The sequence below is a fragment of the Condylura cristata genome, unplaced genomic scaffold (genome assembly GCF_000260355.1).
Source record: "Condylura cristata isolate star-nosed mole 26May11 unplaced genomic scaffold, ConCri1.0 scaffold00032, whole genome shotgun sequence".
In the NCBI taxonomy this organism is placed as follows: Eukaryota; Metazoa; Chordata; class Mammalia; order Eulipotyphla; family Talpidae; genus Condylura; species Condylura cristata.
In genome coordinates this window covers 19587534-19595994 of record NW_004567133.1, presented here as the reverse complement: position 1 = coordinate 19595994, position 8461 = coordinate 19587534, and the positions used below count along the sequence as shown (strand labels likewise).

The 8461-nt window shown below is 59.1% G+C and overlaps 1 protein-coding gene across 1 annotated transcript in view; it reads left to right on the top strand.

Moving 5' to 3' along the window:
- Positions 1 to 8461, top strand: part of CLUAP1 (clusterin associated protein 1) — a gene marked incomplete at its 3' end in the record, with an annotated part of 14154 nt that overhangs the window by 2901 nt on the left and 2792 nt on the right. The window contains exons 2-6 of the mRNA XM_012731678.1: positions 1134 to 1245; positions 2007 to 2091; positions 2806 to 2985; positions 3966 to 4061; positions 5634 to 5717. Of these exons, the coding sequence (XP_012587132.1) occupies positions 1134 to 1245; positions 2007 to 2091; positions 2806 to 2985; positions 3966 to 4061; positions 5634 to 5717 (557 nt within the window). The remainder of the gene's footprint in view (positions 1 to 1133; positions 1246 to 2006; positions 2092 to 2805; positions 2986 to 3965; positions 4062 to 5633; positions 5718 to 8461) is intronic.

Here is an 8461-nt window from a genome sequence, read left to right as displayed (position 1 = left end):
AGGCCCCGGTGCCTGTGCAGGGCCGTGCGCCGCGGGGACCGGGCTCGCGCCGTAGGCCGCGTGGAGCTTCAGGACCCGGAGGCTGACGCCGAGCCTCGCGCCTTTTCTCCTCATTTCCTGAGTCAGGCGCAGGCAGGTCTCCCGCAGCCTGCAGTGGGCAGCCAGCCGCCTGCCCGTGGGGCTGCTGCGCCCTTTAAGCGCATTTTCCAGCCTAATGCCGGTGCCTGAAATTTCCACCGTGAAAGCCACCCCTTCCAGTTCTGAGCTGCTCTTTTTTTCCTGTATGGATGAGGCTTGGGGGTTGGGGGTTAAGAGGACTCCCCCGAGACAGAGCAGGGAGCAGAACAGGCAGAAGTACACTGCTGAGGGGGGCAGCGGGGAGACAGGAGGGGGCCGCTGCGCCCTGGGAGTCACCTCCTGGCCAGGATGGACTCCTGCTGCAGAGGCTGTGGACAGCTCCGCAGTGCTGCGCTTTAACTCCCCGGGCCACCAGGGAGGCCCTGAGCTGCCTTTTCTACCGCGAACTCACAGACAGAGGCACCATCCTCCAGTGTGCTGCGGGAGCCGCGCGAAGCACCTTCCCTCGTGGGTCCTGAAGGTTCTTGGTGACGAGGTGCTGGAGAGACAGGTTCCCTTCCTGTCCTCTGCTTGGCGCGGCCAGCACTCTGCCGGGGGCCTGGGGAGAGAGTTGTTTTGGGAAGTGTGGGCGAGCAGTGGGTTTCTGGGCATTTTGGTCACTAGTAAATGCCAAGCAGTCGTGCAATTTTGGGTAAGACTCTCGCTGAGACTGACCCCGTCTGGGCACTTGCGCTGCAGCAGGAACAGCTCGTGACCGCCGAGCAGCGCGGTGCCAGGGGTGGTGCCCTGTGCGGGAAGGCGGCTGCTGTATTTCCATCACTGTTCAGATTTCAGACACCAGACACCGCTCTCTGGGGAAGTCCGGCCTGGCCGCCAGTGCCCCGGGGGCTCAAGAGCTGTCTGGGTCGCAGAGCGATTATTCTTGACTTTGGCAAGCCGCCCTGGGGAGCTGATGGGAGTCCCCCAAACACCCATAGGTTGGGTCTGAGAAGGGGAAGCAAGTAAGTGTCTAAGCTGGTAACGCGCAGCTGACTGAATTCTTTCACCTTGGACAGATTTTACCGAGATGATGAGAGCCTTGGGGTACCCTCGACACATTTCTATGGAAAATTTCCGCACACCAAATTTTGGACTTGTATCTGAAGTGCTTCTCTGGCTTGTGAAAAGGTTAGAAGTGTGCTTGCTGAGACCTGAGGGTGAAAAGCAGGTTTGCCTCATCCGCTACCTGGAAACATGCAGGGAACTTATTCTCGTGAAGCAAGAGGAAGACGTCAAAGGAACTTGAGCTTGACAGACTCCCCTGTGCCCTCTACAAACTCCTTGCATCTAAGGAGCTGTGGGAGAAGGGAGCGCCCAGGCCGGTGGTCGGGGCGCCTTATTCTCAGCGGGAAGTAGACCTGGGGCGCTTGGGCAGGCTTGTGGGGCACCCCACCAGACATTTCTGGGCGTGTAGAATCTTTTAGGATTCAGGCTTTGCAGAGTCACAAACTGCTAAAAAAAAGTTGCGTCAGAGCTCTGCTACCTATTCTTGGGTGTGTTTTAAGTGGTTTTTATGTATATTTAGATGTAGAAACGCCCTTAGATTGCGGTGTCTCGCGGAGGGCCGCAGGAACGGCAGCTTCTCAGAGCTCCTTGGTCAGCTCCGGGACAGAGGCTGTCAGCCAGGGCGAGGGGCCTGAGGCTTAGACCTAGACCGCGATGCTGACTGAGCTCTGGTTTTGTAAGCTGAGCGCCACAGGCGTTAGTTAAGCCCGTGGCGCGGCCCCACGGACGCCCGGTGATGGGTGTGGCCTCGGTATCTTATAATGTCGCTGCGGGTCATGCTGCTGTTGCCGCCGGGCTCCCCTCGGCAGCTCCAGCTCTCCGTTGTCCACTTTCTCTTTGGTAGATTTTCATCTAGAGTAACGTGTCTTCGCTCTGTGCGGCAGGTATGAACCGCAGACCGACATCCCGTCTGACGTCGAGACTGAACAGGACCGAGTTTTCTTCATTAAGGCCATTGCCCAGTTCATGGTTAGTCCATGGTGGGTGTGGTTTGTGAAATTAGGTACCTCGGAATGACATAGCATGTTTCTGGTCAGGGACGTGGAGCCATTTCACCAGCAAAGTTTGTTTTTTTATTAATAATTCTATGTTTAAGTAGGAAGCACGTTTTGTGGTTCAAAAGATTTTTTGAAATCATGATGATACAGAGTGAAGTCGCTTTCCGGCGTAGCTGCCATTTGAGTGAGCTGCTCTCACTCCCAGAAACCACTGCTTCCAGTAGCTCCCAGGTATTAGTTGAGCAAATAGAATATTTGTAGAAGAATATCTTCTTTTACGCAGCGGAGGCATTTTATGCACCGCGGTTCAGAATGCGTCATCGGTCCGTTTTAGAGCATTTCCAGATCCGTGATGATCCCCCCCCACCGTGGCCGAGCAGCGTGGCCTGCGGCCTGCGTGTGAGACCGTCGGCTGTGGGCTGCGACCTGTGCGTAGCCCTGGCTTTTTAGGGCTGCAGGTGCCGATTAAAGGACGCACACTCGTGGCCTTGCCCTTGCCGATGCCTCTCCGAGGCTGTGCCAGTTTTCACACTCGCTCACGCTGCTGAGTCGCTCGGGAGTTTGAATCCTCACATATAGGGTCTGTCCCACGTGTCAGCAGTGGCGCCTGCAAGTTACCTTCATGGGATGTCATTTGTGTTTGACATGCAAGGGGCTTTCAACTCTTTTTTGGGTCTGAAAACAGGCCACCAAGGCGCACATAAAGCTCAACACCAAGAAGCTTTATCAAGCAGACGGCTATGCAGTGAAAGAGCTGTTGAAGATCACCTCTGTGCTTTATAACGCTATGAAGACCAAGGGCCTGGAGGGCTCTGACATGGGAGAGGAAGACACCAGCAAGTTCAAGTTCGACCTTGGCTCCAAGGTGAGGACAGTGAGCCCGTAGCGGTACCGTTTGTCCAACTGAATGCACGTCACCTGCTCCTAGCACTGCTTCTTTCTTCGCCCCGTTAACTGAGGGTGGTCTGTCCGTCTTGAACTCCGCGGCACTTGGACCAGAGCAGGAGTCACAGCCCATCGTCATGTTCGAACCTCCCGTGCCGGCTGCTCGGCGTGGGCACAGGCGTGGGCGGCGCGCACGGGCTGGTTCCCAGGCCGCGGTGGGGCTGAGCGGGAGTGGCGGCAGGGCAGGTGTGGCGGCCTTCAGGAGGGCCGTCAGGAGGGGACCGCTGGCCTCGGGGCTGGAGGGGTTTCCCGCAGGGACCTGGAGGAGGAAGGGGCAAGCCTTGCAGGGGCTTCCCTCCGGGGAAGCCTTTGGCCAGGGTGTGTTCTGTGTGTTTGAGGACAACCCGGCTGTGCTGCAGAGCCAGGAGGGGCAGGGAGAAGCGTGGTGCCAGGTTCTTCTGAGGGGTGCCCTGCTTGGCTGGCCTTTCACGTTAAAAGGGCTGCTGAGGCCGCCGGTGGAGGTCAGACTGTGGGGAGGCAGATGCCGTCGGGAGCCCCAGCAGAGACAGCGACGGGGTGGGTGCCAGGACGGGCTGAGCTGAGCGCCAGACTTGAGAGCGGAGTCTGAGGGGGCCCCCACCCCCCAGAACAGCGCCCCTGGTGGGACCTGGCCCACAGGGCAGTGCGTCGCCTTCACCCTCTTCCTGTACTGGCTGTGGGAGTGTGTCTGGCTGGCCTGGGGGTTTTCGGGGAGACGCCCCGGGGGACCCGGGCGTCCCGGAGTGTGCTGCGTTTGACCCCGGCTCTTGGCGCCGCGCCATGCACAGACGCGGCCTGTGGGAACCGTGCTCTGCCGTGAGCTCCCGCGCCGGGCAGGCGGGGGCGGAGTGAGCAGGCGCCCCTCCGGTGCTGCTAAGGACCTGTGCCCGAGGAGGTTTCCGCTTGCTCTTTTCCTTCCAGATTGCTGATCTGAAAGCGGCCAGGCAGCTCGCCTCCGAGATCACCTCCAAAGGAGCGTCTCTGTACGACCTGCTGGGCAAGGAGGTGGAGCTCAGGGTAAGCGCGCGCCTCGGCCGCCCCGAGGCGAGTCGCCCAGGCGTCGTCTGTGCCGGCCGCCGCGCTGCTGCGGGGCTCGGCCTGGTCCCGAGCCCGTGGGTCCCGCATCTTGCCGCCTGGGGGTCCCTCGGGCGGCAGGAGGGGATGATGGTCTTTAAGGTGTCACTTAGCTCTGCGCAAAGCGCTGGGGTGCAGGCCAGAGGTGCGCGGGGCGGGGGTGGCCGAGCGGACTCCCAGAGAGAACAGGGAGCGCAACAGGGGGTCCATGACACCCACTGCTCAGCGGGGAGACAGGAGGGGTCTGCTGCGCCCTGGGGTCCCTCCCTGGCCGGGCCGGACTCAGGCTGCAGCAGTGACAGCGCTGAGACTGTCTCCAGGCCCCCAGGGAGGCCCCAGGCATCTGGCCCTCCGGTGACCGGGTGATTCCGGAGTACAGCCGAGTCTGGCGCCACAGGTCAGGAAGAAGCGGGGTGTGTCGTGATTCTTCCTGTCCTGTGGGGGCCCTGGCTCCTGGCACGCACATCGCTCATTCCATTGCCATGAGGTGTGCCCGTCTGGCTGCGCCCGCCGTCGGCCCGCGTGCCGCTGGCCGTGTGATGGTGCTCCTTCGCCTTGCCTTTGGGCCCAGCGTGGAAATGGCGGTCTGGTGACAGAGGACTCGGGTGCTTGGTCACCGTCTGGTCTTGACCGTGGCCCGGCGCTTGCCATCTGCCTAAGTGTGGTCCCCTGGCGTCGGGTCGCCCACAGGGCAGCTCCGGGCTCCTGGGCTCCAGCCATGTACGGAGTGCACGTGTCTGACCTGAACCTCACGGGCGCTGCGTGAGGGCTGCCCGCTCGCTCGTCACCCCTGGGGCTGTGTCACCTTGATGCCAGTGGGACACTCTGAGCACCAACCTGTAGTGAGCCGTACAGCCATCAGGGGCCAGAAACCGTGACACTCTGAGAACAGAACTGGACTCTGAGCGCTCATCGTCCGGGGAGACGCCCTCTCTGAAGCGTGTCTCCTGTGCACTGAGCAAACACTCGCTGGGCCCGGCCCCAGCTGTGTGCCCACGGTGGTCTCCGCCGGCGGGCGGGTGAGGATTGTGGGTTAGAGGAGGCACGAGACAGCTCGAGAAGTGCTCCAGGAGCCTCTGGCGGCATCCGCGCTCTCACGGGGCTTCTCTGTCCTCCTGTGCCAGGCGCAAATGCCCCTTGACGGTGGGAGGCTTGGGGGCGGCCCGTGACGCTCAGCGTCGGCTGCAGCTGGTGGAGGCCGGCTGGTAAGAAAGAACGTGGCATGTATTGTGGGGTCGCCTGCAGAACGCAGGTGGAGAAGCCAATCCAGGACAGAAGGCGCAGCTGGTCAGCTCAGTCTGGCCCACGGCGTCGGGGGCGTGGGCCTGGCGGCTGCGGGGAGGCCCTGAGCTGGGACAGAGGCCCGGCGGCAGCAGGGTGGAGACCCAGACTGGAGCAGGGAACGGCAGGAGGGGCAGGAGTCTGCGCCGTGCGGAGCCGGAGAGCTGTGCATGGGTGCTGGGCGCGGTTCTGAGAATCATTCCTTTGAAAACGTGGCTCCGCTGTCTCCCGCAGGAGCTGAGAACAGAAGCAGTTGCCAGACCGCTGGAAATAAGCGAAACTGAAAAAGTGATGAGAATTGCAATAAAAGACATTTTGGTAAGATCACTTTGCTTTTATTTAATGCTTTTGTGTCTGGAACGTGCAGCTGCTGATTTATCGCCCCTGCAGGGGGAGCAGGCTAGGCCGGCAAGGGGCACGTGCTGGCCAGAGGCGAAAGCACCTGGCTGCCCCGGCCCCCGGTGCCTCGCTGTGAACGCGAGCAGTTTCTCCGTGACTCATCTCTTGATTTCGTCGGTGATTTTTGTAGGTAGCACTTTGGGTTATGGGCTCTGCACATTTTATTGAGCCATTTCTTCTACATTTTCTTGATTTCTTAAAGACATATATTTTTTAATTTATGCATACAAGAGTGGGTGCAGGCCAGAGGTGCAGGGGGTGAGAGGCCTCACCAGAGACAGAGCTGGGAGCAGAATAGGCAGATCGACTGCGACACACTGCCGAGGGGAGCTGCGGGCAGTTCAGGAGAGGTCTGCCGCACCCTGTGGCCACTCCCTGGCCAGACTCGAACTCAGGCTGTGGTGGCTGGTGAGAGCTTGCGAGTGCTAGATTTAACCCCTGCGCCCCAGGGAAGCCCCTTGGTTTTCTTGATTCTGAATGTGTCACCTGTCATCGCCCCTGGCACATAGTGAGTATTCAGGCTTTGTTGACCATTCATCTGGTCTGTAATTGATTGCATAAGACGAGGGAGCTTATGCACACCCGGGCGGGCATAAGCAAGAATCTGCTCTGAGAAGTGCAGCATTCCCACCGATAGGTTTTTATACTCTGCTGTCACTCAGTGGCATGGCCCCGGGGGTCAGAGGTGGAGGGCGGGGCAGCCAGGGTGGGAGATGTCTACATTCAAGCAGACTGATGGAAGAGGCGGGTCACACACGCAAAGGAGCAGCGTTAGAATGAACCTGGCATTGAGGTGTGGTCTGCAGTGTGCACAACACGGCACACGTGACAGGCGTCAGTGTCTGAGGTCAGTGTGTCCTGCACACGCAGGGTGTGTCCATCAGCTGTTAGCTCCGAGCACGGCTCACACCCCATCTTGACTGCTAAATGCCATCTCCACTCAGAGGAACCAGGGTCGGGGGCTCGAGAGAATGGCTGTTTCCTGAGCTGCCCCCGGGAGGTGCAGGTGCTGCGGTGCCTGGAGGTCAGGAAGTGCTCAAGGCCCGAAAGGCCGAAAGACAGGCTGGCCGGGTGGGCTTTCTCGCCAAACCAAGGCCAGTTTAGGCACCAAAACAGACAAGTCACAGTAATGGCTTAGGGATCACACTGGAAGCCAGTGAGGAGCAAATCTTTTACTCTGAAAATAATTTCAAAGTAGCTCCCCACAAAGTATTTATTTATCACAAAGTACTTTGCCCGGAGGATCTGGCAGTTCCCACTTGAGTGACCAAGGGGGTGGCCTGAAGCGTGGTGGACAAGGGCCAGCTGAAGGTGCTAGTGACCAGCGGGGAGCAGGAGTGTCCAGGAGGGCTGTGAGGAGCCACTGCAGGCTGGTGGGGGTGAAGGAGGCATGCCATGGTGTGCAGGGAAAGGCTGTCCCGAACACACTCCTGCATGCAGGTTTTGGGGATCCACCCCAGCCCAGACACCGGAACGACGAATCCCAGAAACACCATAGAGGGGGTGCTGGGACCCGAGGCTGGGGTCTGGGTATGAAACCGACGTGTCGAGCTGAGGGGTCTCTCGGCCTTGTGCTGGCGACTTGCCGCTTGGCTGCTCGTCAGTTTTTGTGTGCCGCCGCGGCTCCGGGTCGGCGTTGCCGGCGGGGCCCCCTGGCCGGCTTCTCTCCCTCCCTGGTTCCTTCCCCCCTTGTAAGTGAACCCACTAGGGGCCTTCTGGTGTGTCTGCAGCTGAGTCCTGAGTGCGTGGGTGAGGCCCCGCAGACAGGCAGCCCCTGGCGCTTTAGGATCCCTGTGATCTGTCCGCTGTTGGCCTCTGGGGTGTGGGGACCGTGCACGGGCTGAGGGGCGATGGCAGCACCCCCTGAGATGAGTCTGTGGGTGTGCAGGTCAGAGACCCTACTCTTGTGAGTCGCCCTTCCCTCGATCACCTGATCTGCAAGTTTGTGGCTATTTCGGAATTAAAAGTTTTTTTTTTCTCTGTGATTGCGAGTGATTTTAATTTCCATTTTGAATATTTCTGAACTTTCCAAAATTATTTTTTTCTTAATCATAAAACGATTTTTTAAATAGTCTATTTTGACGTCATTTTGTGCCTTTTCCCATCTCAGGTGTCATGCCGTGGGCTTCCCATCACCAAATTCCCCGTGTGCCGTCACCGTAGTCCCGTGCACTGTGCCCCGATTTTGATCCCACCCCCCACCCCACCCCGTAGGATGGCTCTGGTCTATAGCTGTTCGTTATTATTGTTATTTTCTCCCCTGGTCTGTTGAACTCCTGCTATGAGTGAAACCACCCGATATTTTCCTTTGAAATTAAAAGTTTTTAAGAGATGACCGAGTCTGGTCCTGGCCCGTGCCCTGGCTGGCTGTCAGGAAGGCCTGGGCGTGCCGGGGCGTTAGGCGCACCCAGCCGGCAGCCAGGAGAGGGCAGGCTCCCCCGTGCCAGCGCCTGCAGGGCCCCCTGTGCGGAGACCACACCCCAGCCATACCGGATCCTTCAACGGAGGAAGCACCCAGGGAGAACCTGGCTTATCACGCTGGCCTCCTCTGAGGAATTGCTTTTTTTCCCCTTGAGATCAGATAAATCCACTAGGTTTTTTTTTTTTTTTTTAAAGATTTATTTATTTGTGCATACAGAACTGGGGTACAGGCCAGAGGCTCA